Source organism: Corvus cornix, chromosome 2 (assembly GCF_000738735.6).
Source record: "Corvus cornix cornix isolate S_Up_H32 chromosome 2, ASM73873v5, whole genome shotgun sequence".
Lineage (NCBI taxonomy): Eukaryota > Metazoa > Chordata > Aves > Passeriformes > Corvidae > Corvus > Corvus cornix.
Genome location: NC_046333.1, coordinates 147,428,790 through 147,451,022, shown reverse-complemented (window position 1 = coordinate 147,451,022; position 22,233 = coordinate 147,428,790). Strand labels below are relative to the sequence as shown.

General features: G+C 36.9%; 1 protein-coding gene across 4 annotated transcripts in view; it reads left to right on the top strand.

Moving 5' to 3' along the window:
• Window positions 1-22,200, top strand: part of ZFAT (zinc finger and AT-hook domain containing) — a 77,270-nt gene extending 55,070 nt beyond the window's left edge. For 2 of the 4 annotated variants that reach the window (XM_010404733.4, XM_019289284.3), the window contains exons 13-16: window positions 6,015-6,133; window positions 7,556-7,682; window positions 9,748-9,878; window positions 20,910-22,200. In XM_010404733.4, coding sequence (XP_010403035.2) covers window positions 6,015-6,133; window positions 7,556-7,682; window positions 9,748-9,878; window positions 20,910-21,149 — 617 coding nt within the window. In that variant the 3' untranslated portion in view covers window positions 21,150-22,200. Of the gene's footprint in view, window positions 1-6,014; window positions 6,134-7,555; window positions 7,683-9,747; window positions 9,879-14,050; window positions 14,308-20,909 lie in introns of those variants that run through there. The other 2 variants (XM_010404737.4, XM_019289285.3) reach the window with 2 other exon arrangements.
• Window positions 22,201-22,233: the final 33 nt, after the last annotated feature.

Sequence of the window (22,233 nt, the reverse complement as noted above, 5' to 3'; positions counted from 1 at the left end):
ATCATTGACACTTGTCTCTTTCTGTAAGTAAAGGATCACTGTCTGTTGAAATGAATGATAAATTTCTACCATTCTGCTGATAAATTTCTGTGACAATTCTGCAAGGTTGAACTTGAGGTAAGGTTGAGCAAACAAAAGGAAAGAGACTGAAGAGTAAATAGCAGCAAATCATTCCCCCACTAGAAAAATCTGGGGTAAAAGGAGAGTACAGGTAAAACAGGTTAGGAATTGTTATGCTCACAATCTTGCTTATGGGCAAAGGAAGCATGTCTGTGTAAATAACCCAAGACTTTATTAGTAGTATAACAGAAATCTTAACATTCTAATTTAAAATTTATCTGACTCACATGAGTAGCTTTGCTGTTACACACTGGGTAGATGAACCAAAGCAAAACAACTGATAATGCAGTCAGGTATGTTTTTGGGTGTCAAGCTGCTTCAGTTCTAGTGCCTGGTGTGAGGAATATTGAGCAAGAAGAGGAGAAAGCCAGATTATGTATTAAAGTGTGTTGAAAATACTTTAATTCTTGGTAAAAGTAAGTTTTCTTCTTTGTTACTCATAATTTTAGAAAGTGTTTTCCCTATTTTTTAATAGAAACTATGAACAGTTTAATAATATCTTTTGAAATCTTCAGTTTCTGATTTCATTGAAGAGGAACAGAGACCAAAGTAATGCTGTTGTATTAGATAATGAATTAAATATAATTCTTCTAAGGTTACATTATTTCTAAATGGGATTTCCAAACCATTCATCTAACACATAACATTTATCTATTGAAGGCATTAATCCATGTTAAAATACTGAAATCATGACACAGAGAAAGATAACTCAATCTGAGACTCTCCTTTTAAACTTGCACTGTAAGGGGGAAAAGTGTAACTACAGTAAGTAATGGGTCTGTGTTGTTTTTATATAACATTTCATTGTTTCCTTTTTGTCAAAAAACCAAATAATTTTAAAAGTAAATATCTATAAATTTCAGGGTAGGAATATATAGTATAATTTAACAATTATTTTCACAGACAGTGTAAGTCCATGGGGAACCTGCAGTTGTTTTGAGGAAGTAGTATTTGCTTGGTCAGTATTCAGAGCCTCTATTTTGTGGTCACCCAGATGAAGGAAGAACTGTGCATTATAGGGAGCTTTGTTTAACTTCCCAAATATCTGAGCACTGCAAGGAATTATTTGTCTGTAGCCACTCTTAGGAATAGGTATTAGAGAATGAATTCTCTTAGTATAAATTAGGGATCATACTTGCAATGTCTTGAACAAATAAAATTAATCATGAGCTGATTAGGCTTTCCCTTTGGGAGCCAGATAAATGCACTTCTGAAAATAATTCTTTTCCACTGAAACAAACAACTGTAAAGTTGTTGAGATGCAAGAGTAGCCTTAAAATGGAGACATTAGGGTGAGATGCAAGAGAAGAGCCTTTAACTTTTTCTGTGGTGGATATCCTTTTTCCACCACATTGGAACATTGGACAGTGATTAACAGGATGAAATTTAACAAGTTCAAGTGTCAGATTCTCCTTAGGATGGAGTAATGCCTGGCACAGGTCTAAGTAGGGAGATCAGCCCTGCAGATGGGGATCCAGGAGTGCAGGTTGGCAGCAGCTCTCCAGGAGCCAGCAGTGAGCCCTGGCACGCCTGAGGGCAAACCCCATCCTGGGGTGCATTGAATGCAGCATAACCAGCCAGGAAAAATGAGGATTATCCTGCTGTGCTCAGTGTTGGAGCCCTGAGTGCAGGGCTGGGACCCACCAGGTGAGGATGTGAAGGTTCATGACTGTATCCAGAGGGAAAGAAAGCTGGTGACGGGGATGGAAGTCATGTCCTGTGAGGAGCAGCTGAGGGCTCTGGGCTTTGTCTGGTTTGGAGAAGAGGGGGCTGAGGGGTGACCTCATTGCTCTCTAACAGCTTCCTGAGGGGGGGAAGGGGAGAGAGAGGTGCTGAGCTCTTCTCCCTGGGATGCAGCGGTAGGAAACATTGGAATGGTTCAAAACTGTGCCTAGGCATTTGTAGGTACAAAAATGCTGTTAGTGAGGATCTTCTTGTTATTTTTCTAAGTCCATGAGAGACTTGTCTCTCTCACAGAAGAGGTAGCAGGGAATGTAAACAACCAAGCCACCTGCAACCTTGGAAAGTCTTGTTTATGGTATAGTAGAAAATATTTTGATAATGGATGTTTTAGGATTTTGGCCAATCACCCCCAAGGGGTGGCTGGTCCTTTGTCCAATTAGACTATGAAGAAAAAAGTCTATAAAAGAGTTTGTAAAATAATTAAATAAATCAATCTTGCTGCACAATTCCTGCCTGCTGGATCTTCTCCTCCTCCTCCTCCCTATAGCTGCGGGACACGGTGATACACCGTAGGAACCAGGCCTGCGGTAATAGGCATTAAGGAAGCATTTCTCTACAGAGAAGTTGACCTAACACTGGAACAGCCTTCCCAGAGAGGTGATCAGTGTTCCAAGGCTGTCAGTGTTTGAGGGGCATTTGGGCAATGCCCTTAACAACAGCTTTAACTTTTGGTCCTCCATCATTTGGTCAGGCAGTTGGACTAGATGGTCCTTGTAGATCCCCTCCAACTGAAAGAGCCTGTTCTGTTCTTTGCATCTCTGACTTCACATCCTTCTTTCTCTTCCCCTCCTTACACAGCATTTATATTTCCTGTGCTGACATTAGTGCTGTGTCTGTTTTCCACATTCATCTGTGGAATTCACACTTTTTCACATTCATCTGTGAAAAAGTCAGGCATTTTAGAGCAGTAATGGGGCATCAAATCCATGTAGGAGCTATGAAGTCAGTGTCTCTTCTCAGGGCTCTGTAATGAAGAAAGCTGTATTAATAGGTGCAATTTTCCCACATGCAGCTTCCTTTGCCAACTCAAATTCCTGCTCTGTGATGCATCAGATGGATCTTGCACCTGGGTTCCAAATAAGACCAGAGATTCTTTATCATGCTATAGAAACACTGAATTTTTCTCGGTGTTTTGGTATCTCACTGAGGGAAGAATTGTTCCTTGTGGGAGACATTTGCATTTTGAGGTGATAAACATGAATCCTACTGAAGTTTATAAAAGTTTTCCTGATTTGCAAATCAGGTCTTCTGTATTTGGTTCACACAACACAAGCAGATTACTGTGGACACATTATGCAGTATGACAAGTCATATTTGTCATATATGACACCTAAGTGTCATACAAGGTAATAGAAATTCTTCACTGTGAGGCACTGAAACAAGTTGCCCGTAGAAATTGTGGATGCTCCATGCCTGGAAGTGTTCAAGCCCACTTGAGGCTCAGGGGCCCTGAGCAACCTGTTCTAGTGGAAGGTGTCCCTGCCAGTTGGCAAGGGGTTTGGAACAGGATAATCTTTAAGGTTCCTTCCAACCCAAACCTTTTGATGATTCTCTGTGTTTCTGAGCTGCTTGGGCCAGAAGTTGCACCTTGCTGTCTGACTAGCTTCTCTTTAGTTTCAATTTACTATATTCATAGATCTGAAAAGCAATTTTGGAAATTTATTCATGTATTCATATAAAGGAAGAAGACCTTTCAGACCTGATATTAAGCAAACCCTTTGAAATGAAAGGACTATAGATGAAAAGGAAAAGGAGAGAATATCAGCAGGCAAAAAAGGCTTGGAAAGAAATTGAGAGGGGAAAGTAACAAAGATTAATATCAGTAAAAGCTGTCTATATCTATTTTTATTGTATTCTGCTTGTTCTAAGTTACCCACTGAGCCCAGAGTGAATGCCTCACACTTGCTCATCTCCTCTACTCAATTGGTTTTTGAGGCATTTGCAGGCACTGCAGATAATCTTAATTGGAAATATTTATATGAATGTAGACTGCTGGACTGTACTCAAGATTCCTAGAATGAGCTTATAAATAAATGAATGATTCATGGAAGAGGGAATGTGTTCATTTGAGCAACTGCATTGCCAAGGATAGACAGCAGTATTTAATTTCTGGGCTTGTGGTAGAAATTGGAATCACCCAGGACCAGAGAAATGCTTGGGATTTTGCAGGGTTTGTGCATGTTTCTTTGTTTAAGTAGAAGTCTATGATCTGGCATTTATTTTAGTGTTATAAAGTAATAAAGGAAAATAAATACCATAAGAATTTGATGTATTCTGCAAAGGCAACAAGAGTACTTATGCACTACCCACTGGTTTTTCTGCAAGGCCCTGCCTGTGTGCTCACTTGATGGCTTATTTTTTTAGTTCCACTTGCTTTGTGCTGGGCAAGTCACATAAAGTTTTCCTCAATTTTTTCTTTTCTCCTCACCAATCCTCCTTCCCATCCATAAATATTTTGTTTATGTATCGGAGAGACAGATTTTCATTTGTGTTTGTGCAGCTACTTGTGCACACATGAGGATCCAGTTGTGGCCTCAGTGTTCTGTTATACAGCTGTCATCATGTGCTTTCTTTGGACAGAAAATAAGAGTTATCTTATGGAGATTTTAGGCCAATAAATAAACTGGAGAGCACATGTCAATGGAAGAAAGTTATGGAGCTATATAAGATCTGCCTGCAGTATTTTGTTACAAACATCAGTTTTGTTATTGAAAGTAGTAAAGGCATGTAATTCATTGGCTTTCTCTGTATGTTACCCATTATTTTAAAGAATCATCTAGAAATTAATTTTTCTGAGCTTTCATATCAAGTCACTGATATGGAGTTCTATATTACCAGTTTAATTCTGTGCTTCTATTACTTGTTACTTAATTAAAGTCATAATGACAAAAGTTACGGATTTAATTTACCTGGTGTGTTGTTATAATAGTTTCAATAGCAAAGTAATGCAGAAAAGTGTTCACTGTTTCACAGCAATGGGTTTTTCCTCATGCTGCAGATTGGTGTGAAATTAATGTGTAATTTCATTTTCTGTAACTGATAATGTCATTGTTCTAATCTGAACTTTTTGAGTTTCCCTTAATAGTGAAGCTATTTCAGATTTGTTTAGAGATGAAATATTGAGCATCTACTCTAACAGTGAAGTTTGGTAAAGACTGAGAGAGCAAAGAGGGAGGTTTGTGTAGTAACAAGTGTTGGTGAATCCCCTAGAGACTGGGTGTAGTTATATTCTGTATTATCAAAATAAAATGTTTACTTTTTTTCACCTGGTAGGATACCATATGGTAGGTTTCCATTAATGAAAAATGGTCTGTTTTTTCTAATCACCTTGTTCATAAAGGACTGTGCACCCAGGTCTTGGCTAATAACCAGCTTCTGTGAGTCTGTTTGAAGCATTTGAACATCAGAGTAAGCATCATCTTTGGCCACAATGATGTGGAGTCAGCCACATGGTAGCACAGTTCCTGCAGTGGCATAAGGCACTTCCCGAGCCATTAGGTTTGTTAGAGTGGGTTCTGGTCACCTAATGCAATCATTTATCACAGGCAGGTTATTCTTGTTCTCTTTAGTCAATAGAGAGGAAAAAGGAGAAATACTTATTTGCATAATTACAAGCAGCTGAGATCTAACATCTGACCAAATGATTTTCATAAGAAAAGAAGTAAAAGCTGTTTAATCTGGTGTAGAAAATTGGATTCTCATGATTTCATGCTCAGTTTTTTTACCTGTAATGCTGCACACTCACACAGTAAACATTGTGCTAGCTTCATGTTATGTGTCATTTTGTAGACAGAAAACTTTATTTACAGTTTGCATGTTAACATAAAACTCAAGAGCAAAGATATCTGGGTGAAGAGGATATTACTTTAACTCTTCCTAGTTTACTTTGCTAATGTACAAATAAAAAGAACAAAGTTGGAAAAAACTGGAACAGCTGTCTTAGAGAAGATACATTTAAAAAAAATTATTAAAGCGTGCCATTGATGTATATGTTAAATATTAACATTCTTCATGTTGGACAAATGGCTACAGGAAAACAATTTACAGTTACATGGCTTGATTGAGATGGGGTCAAATTAAACGGGTTGTTACTGCCTTGAAAAAGAATTATATGAAAATAGTCCAAGGAATTTATTTGTGTTTCCTTATAGGTGGCATTAAATGTCCTGTTTGCAGCTTTGTGTATGGTACAAAATGGGAGTTCAACAGACATCTTAAAAACAAGCATGGAATGAAGTTAGTGGAGAATGATGGGGAGACCAAATGGGAGGTAAAGCAAAATATCAGTGGCTTTGACCCTAAGTTTTTTTAAAATTCTGGGGAGAAAAGTAAGGATAAAAATAAGAAGCATACAAAAATGTGGTTCTGACTTTATATAAGATCAGAAGGTCATGGGATCTTATCTTCATTTGAATGCATACCTTGCTATGTCTGTTAAATTTTAATATATGATAGGGTTAACAACCTTGTAAGTGTTTATTTTTGCATTTTAGGCTTCCAGTCCTCTATTTGCAGGAAGGGTGAAAACTTTAGCAAAAACCATGAAATTGAAAAACTCACTGCATTTTGTAATATACTGAATAGTGTGTGGTGTTAACTGTAAGATGAGCAAAGCTGCAGAGAAAAGCATATGTCTTGGTCTGGAGAAGGCTAGAATCTAGAAAATGGAATTTTTTAATTGATCAGCTGAAAAAATGTTAATGTTGTGCAGAGTAAGTCTTCTATGATATGTTCTGTGTTTTCAGCTTCAATCCTGCAGATGCAGAATCGATGGGAAAACTACAGATTTAGACACTTCTATTAAAAAATTATGATTGGCCAGCTGAGTGTTCCATTGCCCGAGCAGGCTGATTTTGAAGTCCAATGAGAGGAAAAAGCCAGGAGCCAACTGCAGTTGGCTGACCTCCACAGTTTCAGACCTCTTCTGCTAAATTTCAGTCCGCCCCCATCACAAATCTAATGCCTGATTTGGAAGAGCTGACCTGCAGGTCTTGTCTAATAGTTATTGAGTATCCACACACAGAAGGATAAGTCCTTGGAAAACACTGGAGTAGGTTCTATTTGGACAGCTGTTCAAAGAAGCTGGGACAAGCATTTTAAAATGTAGCCCTTCAAAGCCTTGTATCCATATTCCAAGTGATCATCTGTACACTTTCCCAGTAGATGCCCAAAGCTGAAAAAGTAAGAGGATATCCTGGATGCAAGAATGTCTCTGTTGCTGAACTGGCTATAAAGAAAGAGTCACATCAGAGCAGGAATACATATTGACAGCTTGTCTTGAAAAAAACATAGCTTATGGAAAGGATAACTTTTCTGAAACAAAATGCCATTTTTTTCAAGCTTCTGAGGTGTTTAGCAGATCAGCATTATAAATTCATTTTGCTCAAAAGTTCTTTTCTCAACTCTGATGTAGTAGAAGTCTGTTGTTAGTTCTAAAATAACTGTGCGACAAAAATAAATTCAGCTTATTATTATTATTCAGACAATAACTTAACATCCTTAAAACAACTTTTGAAGTAGAATCTAGAAGAACACCGTGGGATGATGATCCCACCTCCCATGTAATACTCTTGAATTCTGTTTCACATTGTATAGCTCTTGTTACAGTATTTGTTGTCCAAACCCATTCCTTATTGTTGTTTAAATCACTGAAATGAGATTATTCATGCCTTGGCTGGGTTTTGTTTCCAAGTTAACTGCTGAAATTGCTGAAGAAGCATCCACTCAATATCTCCATATCACAGAGGCTGGAGAAGATGTTCAAGGCACTCAAGCTGCTGTAGCTGCCTTACAGAACCTTAGATACACTTCTGAGAGCAGTAAGTTACCTTTTTCTAGGTTGGAACAGAAATACACCTTTTTTTCCAAAATACCTTATTCTTTTGAGTGTACTGGGCAGTATATGATCTCCTGTGATCTCCTATTAAAAATTATGAAATTAGTCGTCCAGAACTTATTTCTGGGGGGGTTATATTTTCTCCAAGTATAAATGAGAAATTATAATTCATTATGAATTTCTATATCCTGAAGTCATTAATAATTATCACTGCCTGTTTTGCACTGTATTATTAGCTGTGTGGAATTTCCTGCCTATATTATTAAATATAGTGTGAAATTAGCTATCTTGGCAGAGTAGATGATGTGTATCCAATGGCAATCCACTCACTGGCTGTTATTTTTCTCCCTCTCTGGCTTTAGTCAGCAGGACTGCAGGAATGACATGGTGGAATAGCTCATTTACCATGTTCCCAAGACAGCACTAACAATCTCAATTCTGATGGTACATGAAACTAAGTGAGCTATTCTGTATCAGGTTGAGGAGGAAAAGAGTAGCATTAGATAATGTCTGCTAAGTGGGAAATAACAAAAACTGGAAGAAAAGAAAAAATGCCCAGATTTCTGAGAGTCTTAAAACAGAGACTAGAGTAGATATTACTATGAGTGTTTTGTAATGCATATAAATAAATGCCCTGGTTATCAGAAGACAACATTTTACAATTGTTTACCATTGTGGTCTTTATAGTTCACAATACAGATACATGTCAAAAACTCCCACTTTTTACAGATTTTCCAAGCATGTTGCAATTTAATTACATTGCTACCAATTTCTGTATATTTTAATGAGTGGAAATTCTGAGTAAGTGAAAACTTCTTGAGAACTTCCCTTTAACTTTTGTATATCTAAATTAAAATAAACATTGTCATGGAATGTACTGTAGATAGTAGTTTTTATTTTCAGCTTGAGACAATAGTTTTCTGAGTAATCTTGCTTTTAGAGCATCCAACTTCAGATACTCTTCCAGCATATTCCCTCTTAGTATGAAAAAGGTAATATCTTGTCTAAAGGCAGTTTTATAGTATAAAAAAAAACCAAAAAAGAGCAAGCAAACATTTTTCAGTACTCAGATACACTTTTTTCTTATGTAAATAACAAAATATAAATACTTGCTATTTGAAATTAAATTATCTGACCTAGACTACTATCACAGTATCAACCTCCGTTTGAAAGAATTTAAGTTAAGAAATTAGATTTATTCTTATTGCTGTCTCTTTTCTATCTCTCACAGTGATTAAAGTAAACATAAGGCAGCTTTACATGACCCTAACAGTTTCTTTCTCTGTCTGACATCTCCCTCATGCTGACAATAGGCATGTGGGAATAGTGGGCCATTGGTAGGAATTTGTATTCCTGCATAAAAGACATTTTTCTGCATTCAGGTATTCCACACTTTGTGAGAAATCAGAGTACAACTATAAAAGGGTTGTTTTTGTTTTTTTTGTAAACCTCCCTTTACTCTGGCAGGGCTACACACATCAGAGAATTTTTTAAAAAGGACAGACGTTCTGATCCAGTGTTTATAAAATGATAAGTATGAGCTTTCCCAAGCAATTAACTTTTCCCTTCAGCATGTTAGTAATAAAACTACTTCTTTTAGGTTGAGGGGTATTGCAAAGGACCAGTCAGATGGTAAACACAGGTTTCTAAAGTACCAAATGGGTGTTCTGGTTATAGGTATACAGGTGGGTTGTGTGTAAGATGAATGTCTGGTAAATACACATTTGGATTTGTAAAGCCTTGCAGCTTCCTACTTTGCAGTTACTGCTATGAGTTGTGGCTGTTTCTTTTTTCAATGTATTCTTTTAGATCTCTTTCAAATAGGCATAGAAATGATCGGTGTGGCTTCACTTGCTGATTCATGCATTCCCTGGGCAAATTTGTTCTGTGAATACTTTCCTGACACAGATCTGTTATTAAAGTGTCACATTGTTGAGCCTTTTGCATTGTACCAACAGTGCTGTGAGTCAGGGCTGTGCTACTTAGATTCACATAGCCTCAGAACTGCTCTGCTGTGATGATCTTATGGCTGTTGTCTTTCTGATAAGGTGAAAGACTGGATCCAACAGCTGTAAACATCTTGCAGCAGATCATTGAGCTGGGTTCGGAATCCCACGATACCACTGCAGTGGCTTCTGTCGTTACCATGGCACCTGGCACAGTGACAGTGGTGAAGCAGGTAAGAGCTCTTTTCTTCTCTAAACCAGCTATATTTAATTTTCATATATGTATTGTGAAATGGGGTTACTTTGCAAGGGACAAATTTTAAATGATCATTCAAGACACATATAGAATTTTTCCTTAACTAATTTTTCACTGGGTGTTGTGTGTATGTGTGTTCACGTGCCCACATGTGTACATGTTTATACTTGTATACACATATATCTTTATACATCTAAAAATGCATATATTTTTGTATGTACATAAAATATGAATGAATAAATACACGTATTTACATGAAAATACAGCTTTTTCTAGCAGGTGTTTTCAGGCTCTGTAAAATAGCGTACTTGTATTTTTTGCAGACACTTAGTGCCATTTTCATCTAAAAGATTCAGGTGGTCCTTGGTGCAGTAAAGGAAAGGAAATAATTTTCAATTTGAAGTGCCTGTTGGCTTCAAACATCAAGACTTTTGCTCTGTATTTCCTTCTCACAGGTGTCTGCTAACTTTGTTGCTGCCATTTCTCATTGTCCTTGCAGTGTTCTCCAAACTCTGCTTGTTTCTTCTGTTTCATCACAGCTCTTTGCTTATCCCTTTCCCTACTGATTCACTGGGGTGTCTGCACTCAATGTGGTTGACAGGTGAGGCAAGGAAAGTACATTAGAAGTTTTAACTTTTGAAAGAGTTTAAGTAACTCCTTTTATTTAAATGAACCAAAACTGATTATTCTGAGTGCTAAAACTAACTTATGAGTTCAGCATTTTTTGTAGTGTTTTGAACATTGAGTTCATGAGAGCTCCATAGAAGTGTGAAGTTCATGGTCTGTGAAGTACTTGGATCATTCCTAAGCTTGCTACCCAAATGTCACAAAGACAAGGCAGAATTTGAAGACAGAGCATTTTCAGATGTTCCTTTGCAATACTTAACAGGCATTTTGACTAGAAACTATGTAAGAGTTCAGGGTTTTTTGGTAGAATAACATACCAAATTTGAAAATTAAATTGAGTCATAAAAGAGAAGAGACATTGTGGTCCAATTATGTGCAAGTTTCAAAGCAACTTTTATAGTATAGCCACTACCAACGTGCATGCTGTGCTATAGAGATGACTTCTTTGGGGGTCGAATGCAGTATTAGCAATTGGTGTTTGTCAATATTACTGAAATTAGTTCTTCCCTAAAGAAAATTCATCTTTTGAGGCTGTTGTACTAAAGGTATAGGAGAAAATGGCTGCTGGAATAGAGCTGCCAAGAGAATGTTTTGGTATCTGAATGTTAAATTTTAAATATACAGGAGTTAACTCTGATTAATGTCTGAGTCATCATAAAATCCATTCACTCCCTTGTTGGACCCTCTGAATTTACTGGTAGCTTTTTCTAAGTAAATATTTATATTCCAAATTAGTTTTCTTTTTCACTTTTAAATCCATATTTATAGCCTTTTGAGTTTGCAGACTTCTAAGCCTTAGTTATTTCTTTTTGCTTGTATACATCAGTGACTCTCACTGGTCTGATACCGAACTCTTACAAGCCCCACTCCTATATCAAATGAAATACTGAATTCTCAGAGCACAGAATCTCTTTGCTGCTTTTCTTTTTATGCCCCCTTTTCCCCTCCCTTTAGAGTCTTTTATTATATATGAGCTTTTACCTTTCTAAAATTTTTCATTTTTCTCTTTTTTTTTTATTCTTTTAATTTTCTTTAGTAATCAGTTTTATCATAGTCCAGTCTGTTATACAGCTGTAGTTACTTTCCAGCTCTTGTCTTCTCACCAGAAAATTGCTCCAGAGTTACAGGCACTCCCATTTTTAATCTGAGGAAAGAAGTCTTTAAATGTTATTAATTTGACTTTAATCATCCACTATTAGAAACTGTTGGTTTTTTTCTTCAATACTGAGTTGGTGGTGGTGGGATATCCCTCATTTGTACCTATGACTTGGTCGAGTTTTAATTATCGCAAGTTCCTAATTGTTAACCTTGAAGTGACCTTTAGCCATGTTTATATTTCATTCCACACTTTCTTCTGTGACCTTCAGCTTCTCTTGTGGATTGTGAGACAAAGAATTCATTCAGGGTGTCAGCAATATGTCGACATCATCTGTCACTGAATTTCCACTCCTTTTCTTTAATGGCCTCACTGAGTCCTTGCTTAGCAGCTTGGGTCCTATTTTTTGCCCTTAACAATATTTATTGTAGTGTCCTGATTTTTATGCTGTTTGTTTTTTTTCTTTTTCTCTAAGGACATGCATTATCCATTTTTTATATCAGTTCTTGCTTTCATATCTCATTTTTAGCTAACCCTTGCAAGCTGCCTTCATATTTCTCTATTTGCACTGAGAAATTTCTTCTAAATTCTAGATTACTAGTATGTTTTAAAAAGGGGCTTTTTTTTTTGGCTGTAAGTTTTACACTATAGTGTTCCTATTTTTGTCTTCTCTTTCCTCCGTGGAAATTTCTTTCTCCCACAGCTGTCCTCATCCTTACTTTTCACTCATAAAAGTGCCATTTACACTTAATCCTTAAAATCATGTATGAATCCAGCTGTATCTATCAGTAATGCTGCCGTCCTCATGCCTTAGCGCTTCCTACCCTGGGTGCTCACATACCTTCAGTGTGCTGTGCTTGTAGAGCTTCAGGTTAATGCAAGAATTTTTACCTCCAGTAACAAGACTCTGTCTTTATCCATAAGTCCTCTTCAGCATCTTGGAAGATACTTGGTGTATTAAATAGGCATAACTGATAAAATTCTAAAATTTTCTATTAAGTCATAGGACATAAAGGATACCATGTTTGAGGGGTTCTTTTATTAAATTATTGTTCTGCTTGTAGTCTTACTGCAAGTATCCTGAATTATAAGTACACGTTATAATAGAGGTGAAATGAGGATCAGATTGTCTCTTCACAGTTCACAGCTCCTGAATTGCATGTTGAGAACAAAATATCAGTTCTGACTTAGGAAACCTCATATTTCTTGTTTATACGAATGATTATATAAAGAAAAGGCTTTGACAACATAGCAGTAACCAATTCCAGCCAGAATTGGGATTCAATTTACGATTTTAAACCCCAAAAATGCAAAATTAACCCTGCTTAGCTTGTATTTTGCTTGGTAAATAGGAATCATTGTTGGCTCAGTTAGTGTCACATATATGGGACCTTTCCAAGGTTGTGTCTAGAGCCTGAAATGATTTTATCTTAATCTTTCCTGTGAGTCACTATACTAATCTGTTATCAAAGTTAAATTTTTTCTAATTTGGGATAAATCCAGTTGTGTGAGCTCTGAAAATATGCAGCTGCTAAGGAATGTAATATACACCAAATTCCTGAGGAAAAAACAGTTAATAATGTGAAGTTTTACCAATATGATCTGAGACTGGCAAAAATCCCCTTTAAAGCTTTGATCACAACATGGCAGGAGAAGTCCATCTTTGTTCAGTTCTAGGGATCCAGTCTGGATTTCTTTGTAAAAGAGCTCATGAAGATATTTCTTCATAGCATGACATTTGAGTTGTTCTGCTCTGCTTAAACACCAAAAAAGTAACAAAGTGGGGAAAAGGAGAGAGCAAAGAGTGCTAAGTTTGAAGAACAACTAGGAAAGAGGCTAATAAATGCTTAGAAAAGCCATGAAATACTCTTCATAGTAGATGGTAAATACAGGCAAGAGACTGGGGAGAAAGGAGTTTTGTGGGAACAGCACTCAGGAAGGTGGTAAAACAAGACACTTTCCTTTCTGCACATTCAACTCTCTGTGTCCTGTTACAGATGTACTTTTGCCCTTGTGCCATAGGGTGGAGATTGATTCATTTGTTTTTTTGTTTATTTTGCTAGAAGAGGCTGTTCAATACATTATTTATAAGGGTGTATGTGTACTATTTTCCTGGCTCACCTGCCAAACATAAGGCAGGATTGGAGGATGAGCAGTCAGACCAGTGTCACAGACACCCTCACTTTAGAGTCTCTGCAGGCCTGTGTTCAGAGACTTGTTTCTCACACCAAATCTATGTGTTAACTAGAGCAGAGATAGTGTTTATCTAGAAACTGCCTTAATATATAGTTGTTTCTTTGAGGTAGAATGTACACCAAATAAGGATATTAATTGTTCCATAAAAAGTTTGTTTCAAGTTAAACTGAGTTTCTTGTGAGGAAACATTACCCTCAGAAATGAGCCCCCTGATATCTTATTTTTTGCAGAGGAGACTCTTGGAGTGTGTAGTGTTGTAAATTATTCTCCAGGGAAACAATATTCAAAGTGCATATTCTTGGTTTCACAATATATGAAGAACATCCTTGAAAGCTTAGTTCCTGAATCCCTCACTGCACTGACAAGAATATCAGAAGTGTTTCCCCTTCTTGGTATGTTTACCTTTAAGTTGTTGCTCTTCCATTTCCAGTGTTTGTTAGCAGGAATGTGTAATGGTAGCAAGATACTTTCTTGTTTAATTCATTTATTCTTCATAAAAGCAGTTTATTATTTGTATCAGATCTCTTTGATGTATGGTTCTTTGTCCAAATATGAGTTTTTCTTTTTGCATCAAATTACTGAACCAGAGCAGTAGAATTTTGGATTCCAAACCAAAGGTTTACATTGGTATGCACTACAGTAACCAGTTGAATTTGGTTGCATGTTATCTGTTTTTCAGTTTGGGGTTTTTTTTTCATTTAGATAGTGATTAGCAAATTTGCTGGTAATTGGCTATTTTTAAGCCTGTGATACTGTATTGGGTTTTTGTGCTCTAGAGCCATCCCTTTGAGCTCACTCTGAAGATGGCTGAGAAGTTTGTGTTAATCACTAGTCATTATTATTAATCACTGAGGTGATTATATCAGCCTTTCTGCACCACTATTCATCAGTAGTCCACTTTATTTTTCAACCCTGTGGGATGTCTCCTCAAGCCAGAGAGCCGATGTCCTCCTCAGGAACATTATTGGGCCTTGCCTGCAGGTGAATACCTAAATGGTGCCAATTTGTTCTGAATGATGACTCCTGTATGGTTTCCCATTTCAACCTTTTAGCTACAGTGGTTGTCCAAGCCATCATTATTTTATGCTATAGTTAACTTTGATAATCTTTTTTCTGACATTCACAGTTTGTGTTTTGTCTCTTGGAGTTTTTTTCTGAAAGAATACAAGATTGCTTTCTCTCCTCTTTCTTACCCTGTTTACTTGGTGTTCCTTTTTTTGCCACATCAAAAAAAATCTGGTTTTCCTTTCCTAGGTTTTTTTTTAGTCCTTTCCAACTTAGAGTCCCATTTCTCATTAACTGTAAAGATTTTGGCTCCTACCTTTGCTCAGTCCACGAAGATTTAAATGCTCATTACTTTTTTCAAACAAGTTTCTTAATGTCTTCTTCCATATTGTGCTTAGTTATGTGGATTTTTAATGAGGAGCAATTTCTACCTCACTGTCTTCTCTCAATTACTTGTCAAAAATATGATGACAGTAATTATCTGTGGATAGACTGTTGTATATTGGTACTAATGCCTGTCACACAGAGCTACCACTGTCTCATTTGTGTTTTACTCTCTCACCACCCTTTTTCTGTATCTGCTTACTGTCTCTTGTTTTATACTGAAATGATACTGAAATTATAAGGCCTTTGGGGCATGAACTACTCGTTTCATGTGGCATAGCTGATACAATCCAGGTCCTGATCCAAAGCACTTCATTAATATTAACAATAAAGAGCAGCAGTTGGCTGCTGAATTCTCTCTCTTTTCCTTCCATTCAGAAAGATGAGACAGGACGGATGTTTTTACTATTTCTGTAGGCTGAAGTGAAGGGTTAAATCTATCCCTGAAAAGCATAGTAACCTATTTTTAACCTAGACATAATGTGTTCTGGAGAATAAGTAAATCAACTGTTACAATAACTAAACAGATCTTTATCAGAAGATAACCAGAAAACACTGGATTTCCATGTGTTTCACCCTTTATTTTAGTTCCTTTTATCCTTTTATTCTGTGATCTCTTCAGGCTCCAGTAAAATCCTACCATGGTAAGTCACTTTCTTCAAAGTGACAGCAATAGGAAGGCAGAGCAAAGATTATACATCAGCTCAAAGCAGATCACAGAAAAGAATTTTATTGCGAAGCACATCTTCAAAAGTAAATACCTAACATTAGCATGGCTGTCACATCAGAGGCTACTCAACATTGTACTTCAGCAACACACCTTGTATTTCAGTCTGGCTTGAATTGGTCCTGACGTGATGATGGGTGCTGGTGTTAATCTAGAAAATTTGCCAGTATATGAAATTATAAATATGTTGATTGTCAATTCTGTACTTGTTTTAGAACGTGGAGCAATTTGATGCTTCCTGTCACAGTAACAGCAATGGAAAGTTTTAAATGGGGCTGAGGCCCTCTTTCCTCAGCCTTTGAGGAGTTCTCATCTCTGTAACGTACAGATAAAATCTCATGTCAAGATCGCTGTCCTGTTAGAGCTCCTACAACAGTGGCAGTGTTGCTATTCTGCCTCAAAAGGAAGTGGGGTGATCCAGCATTTTGCCAGATGAGTGCCATGTCCAATCACAGTCCTTCTGTTAGGATGTATTCAACCAGCCAATTGCTAAAACTTTTTAAAAATCTTCATCACCAATATGAAGATTTGTCTCCTTTTTGTTTTTATTTTATGCAAAACAAGTCTTTCATACTCAAGCCTCTTACTATTGCCACAAACCATTGTGCACCAGATTGTTTTGTAGCTCATTATGGAGATTCAGATGATCAAATTAGTGTTTTCTGTGTGTCTTTTTCACACAATATAACTGTATGTAAACCAAAACTGATAAAGAGTTGAAATTATTCAAATGATACTGAACAAAACTTGTAGGCACCAATGTAAGCTGACACATCACATATCCAGGTGCTCTCTGTGATCTAAAATGCTTTCATTTTAATCCTTTCGGCAGGTATTTTGTGTATTTTCTTACTGATATTTTATGATATAAATAGGAGCATCTGCAGCCTAGTGTAAGGTTTTGAAAATCTGAAAGATCTCTCTGATTAACTCTTCTGCTTCATGGTAAACTGAAAAGCAGCATTCAGTCTGAAATCAAGGGAGAGATTCCACTGAGGATTTGGGGACAGGCCCAGCAAAACTGTTTTAAACACAATGGACCTGCAGCTCCTGCTGACTTCAAATAAAATTGGAGATATTTCAGTATTTCACAGGTTGAGATCTAGAGTAAGGAAAAGGCTTTAGCATCTTACTGCAAATACTTTTTTTTCACTCCTTTTCAGGAAAGGGAAGAATTATATTTTCCTTAATGGCTTGAATTCATTTATTTCAAATTTAAAGACTTTCTTGTTTTGAGAGGAATAGATTCCTCTAAGAGACCCATTTGTAACAAATGCTTCCGTGTATTTGGATGGTTCTCGGATATGTAAATTAAGAACATTTGGAATTCAGAGATGTTGAGCTTCTTAGGAAAACATGGTGGTAAAAGTCCCATTGGCTTTTGCACAAGACAGATTTAGTTAATAAAGAATATTTATGCACGTACTGACTTGATGTAATGTGCCAGCTGTGTGTGGCTTCAGCTCCTTGCTGTCATTCTTTAATGAAGGATAAGCAGACAGATGCTTTTCAGCTGACTCTCAAACAGAAAAGAGGTCTTGGGTGCTACTCTTCAAAAGATTTCAGAAGCCAATAAAGAGAATTGAGTGTAGTGACATCGTTCATTCAGATGACAGCTGTCCCACTGTTTCTTCAATTTGAGGGATATAAATTAACATTTTGAGATTATTCCCTGTGGAACAATCTAATAGGAACCAAGGAGAAGCATGTAAACATTGAACTGATTTGAAATGTAAATATCCCAGATAATGTGTTGATTTGTCTAAACTAAAAGGATTACAGATAGCTGTCCAAAAAAGATTTTGGAAGCTAGAAACACCAGAAATAAAGGCATTAGTTTTTTCTACCCTGCATGACAAGGGTAATAAACCCACACTGATAAAGTCAGGTAGGGAGGTTAAACTAACTTTCTTTATTGGCCATTTTAATTTCAAAAGCATATAAAAACCAAGTAAGTATTAGATTGCTGCTATTGAATTGAATGAGATTCTGCTTTCATTCCATTTTTGTGGCAACTGTGCTCTATTTATTTTCCTCTGTTCATTATTTATGTACATTCACAAAACTATATTTAAAATTATTTATGGGTTTTGATTTAGAGTGATAACAGTGAGATCCATCTCATACTGTGTTGTGCATTCTTGCAGCTCTTAGCAAACATAGTGTAATTTTTCTGGCCTGAGGCATGTTGTCATAGGGTTATGTGTAGTGCACTAAAACAAGAGGGATTAGTGTATATTGCGTAATTATAGGGCCACATTTTAGACACCCCTATTTCTGTATTTGTTTGAGCATCTCTAGCATCAAGGGCTGTAATTGTGAGCTGATTCATAACAAGCTGTGAGATTCTAATTATCTAACATTCTTAACTGCAGCTTCCTATCTGAACTCACTGGTGATTAGACTTTTCCTGGCCTGGAGCAATATTCATTGGTGGATCTTGTGTATGTCCTTAACTTCCACACAGGTGCTGACAGTGGAGCTGGTACCCTCAGGAAAGAGGAGAGGACAATTATGAAAAGGGAGTTCAGTGTATGAATTCACTAAAGCTCTGTTGCTCTCAGTAGGATTTAGGGTTTCTTTATTAATTAAAAAATAAAAAAAGGGTGCATTAGGAGCAGCAAGAGAAGCAAGTTAACAGTGCTGTGGTTATTTTTCATTATTTAGCTCCCTGCTTTTCAAAGAGAGGCTCAAGCTTTCATTAGTGAGGGGTATGTTGGTGAAAGGGGCTTATAAAAAGAGAGTGACTTGTGACATGATCAGATAGGGAAAGGATGAGGGGGATTGTTTATTAACTCAAAGAGGAGAGACTTAGATTAGATGTTAGGAAGAAATTCCTTTCTCAGAGGGTAGTGAGACGTGGGAACAGCTTGCCCAGAGGAGTTGTGGATGCCCCAACCCTGGGGGAGTGTTTGAGGCCAGGCTGGATGGGTCTGGTGGAAGATGTCCCTGCCCATGGCAGAGGGGTTGGAACTAGATCATCTCCAAGTTCCCTGTCAATCTCCAAACCATTCTGTGAGTCTATGACTCTTTGATTTTATGATACTTGTATCTTGAGACAACATAAATAGTTCTTTCTGAGGGTGGTTGCAAATTTTACTGTGTCAAGAAAAACATCCAGCATCACCTACTTTTGTAGAGTGTTGAGCTTGAACTTCAGGAGGAGATGTTTAAACTGTATTTCAGATAAAACATTCAGATATGTTTGGTAAAAGAAACAGAATGTGGAAAGGACTTCATTCTATTCCTGTATTTTTATCCCTATAACCTGAATCCTGTGCAACAAAGCCAGAGTGAGCATCAGCAGGTATGAATGTGCTGTTGCATTAAAGTCAGTGACAATGGCCACATTCCCTTTAGATGTTAAATCTTTCACCAGATAAAATCCACATATATTTCATCAGTATATTGCAGCCATACTGACTTGGGGCCCTCTGAATAATTCAACACCTGGACATACTTGTTACTGTTCAAGAAAAAGCTTTCTATAGCCTTATTAATTGAGTGAAAGTTCAAAGTACTGTGAAGTCCTAAGGGGCTTGTGTATCTCTAAAGTCTTCTGACAGATATTTTAAACATGAAATAGAAAAGTCAGAAGCAAAGTCACTGTATAACAAAGGGAATGGTTGCTTAGGGAAAAAAAATTAACTGAGAAAAGAGCATCAGGAAAACAAACATACAGGGCTTATTTTTCTCCTTGCTCGTCTCTAAGGGACCAGACAGATCCTTGGAATCTTTGCTGTAGTTTTTCTCTTCTGTTCCCACTCCCGTCTTAAACAACATTAATGATCTTAATTATATTAACTTGAATTTGATTGTGTTAATGCTGTTTACTTTTGAGCCAGCTTCTAACTAAAAAAAATTAGCCCTTTCTAACTTCTGTAATTTAGATTCCACACTTCGTAGAGTCTGCCTTGTCTGACCTCTTCTTTTTAAGATCACTTAAGAGTTCCGTGCTGCGAGAGCACACTGAGCTCCAGCAAATGGAATCATAGATTCCTAGAATTGCTTGGATTGGAAAGGACCTTAAAGATGATCTCATTCCAACCTTCCTGCCATGGGCAGGGACAACTTCCACTAACAAATGCCGTTGCATATGTCTTGCATACTGAAAAATTGCTGTTCCATTCTCTCCTTAAAAGTAGATTATTTTATCACTAACACTTGAGAGAATGCATTTCTTCCACATGACTTACAGTTTTCTGATTTATTTATACTTGCATGGAGTACTTTGCATAGGAATTTTATATGGATTGGTAGAGGATTAAGACTTGGTTTTGAATTCTAGTACATACTGTGTTTCAATAATTGACAGGCACCTGTATGAATTTTGAATTCAACACCAGATTGTGTTGCTTTTTTAAATTTTGACAAGAAGCAAACTGTTCAGTAAAAAATCTTTTATTTTCACTTGTTTCTATCACTCTCCTTTCAATAATGTAAACATTGCTGCCTCACAAACAGTAGGCCTTAGGAATCTATTTCAGTAATATTTATATTTCACATTTTTCTAATAAGACCCCTAAGGTTTACAATGAAATTTTCAGTTCTATGAGCAGTCATTGATTAGGGAAAAAAAGAAAGACATGGGTACAGTAGGTGTTTTTTTACACGGTTTTGGATGGATTCTTATCTCAGTGCTACTAGAGGAATTGCTTGAGTTCAGATGTATTTAAATAAGAGCAGTTTTGAATGTGTGACTGCTGAGAGATTAAAGCTGTCTCCAAAGACCAATGTACCTGAAACTTTGCAGCTCTCTGTGCACAGAATTGAGATGCTGTGTTGCTGCTTTCAGTATTCTGCCTAGCTACACCCTCATTAATCAAAAGTGCTCACATTTTCTGTAGAACTTACATTTTCTTTCAAAACTGTTTGATTGCTAATTTGTGTGCGCTGTATTTCCAATAATCATCACAATACCAGGTACTTACTGGAAAGGTGGAATTTCTGTAAGTTCTTCAATGTCTCCTCAGGTGAAGGAAGAGGAGCAGGCAGCCAACCACACGCTGATGATCCAGGAGACGCTGCAGCAGGCCTCAGTGGAGCTGTCGGAGCAGCATCACCTGGTGGTGTCCTCAGATGAGGTGGAAGGCATCGAGACAGTGACTGTCTATACCCAGGGTGGAGAGGCTTCAGAATTCATTGTTTATGTTCAGGAGGCTGTGCAGCCTGTGGAGGAGCAAACTGTGGAAGAATCAGTGCAGGAGCTCTAGAGAACAGTGTTCAAAGGAGGTGACTTCTTGATTTGCCAAAGCCAGAGGTTTGGGGTTTTTTGTCCCAACCAAAAGCAAGCAAGCTGATGGATTTTCAGTTAATTTTTGAAGTGATCTAACTGGTTGGATTGTATCAGTAACTTAAATTTATTATGTGCAAAACCTTCTCAGACTTCTGTTTTGTAGAAAATGCTTTTGAGGAAAAAGTATTCTTCCCCTTCTTAGAAGATCTCTCACTTGATTCCTGTAAATCCGCACAAATATTGTCTGTTCAAAACTGTGGTATCCCATGATAAAAAACATCTGTAAAGATAGCTAGAGTGTCTGGAAAAGCCCATACATCCCATTTTATACATACTTCATATACTCTTGACTTGGCTGGAAGGAAAGTTGTTTTTTCTATAACTAAAAGGGCCTCTTAGCTCTGAGTACATGCTTAGAAATTATCTGCTGAGTTGTGGATCTAACCCAAACAAAGGCTTGAGATTTGATTAGAAACCACCACAGATGGACTGTAGTTTATACCTGTGAGATGATCCTTCGAGTTTGGAAGGTATTTAAAGCCATATGTGATAATTCTGGGTATCAGTAGGATGACTCTTATTTAGCTATTTGAATAATGTTAACTCTTTCCATCCCTCTGAATAAATACCTGTCCAGTATCATAAGGTGAAACCAAAACTGTCAAATCAAGGAAATACTCTTTTGTTTCTAAGAAAAAAATATATATTCAAAAGATTTGTAAATGCTATAAGAGATGTATGTTCATATGTTTTAAACAGACATGCTTGTAAATACAACTGTGTGAAAAGATTTGTACAAAAAGCTTAAGTAAATATTGACAAGAATCAAGATATTCTTAATTATGCATGTATATAGTTCCAGATTTTTCTTCATGAACCTTGAATTGTTTCTGGTTTAATATTTTTAAATTTGAGCTATAAAAATCATAAATAAATAGCAAAATTGTCATCTTTTATTCTAGTGCTCTAATTTCTTAAGTGTTGGCTTCCCTTTCACGGCTAATTAAAAAATGCTGGTGTGCATTGACTCTGACGACTTATTCCTCCAGTTAGCAGTCTCT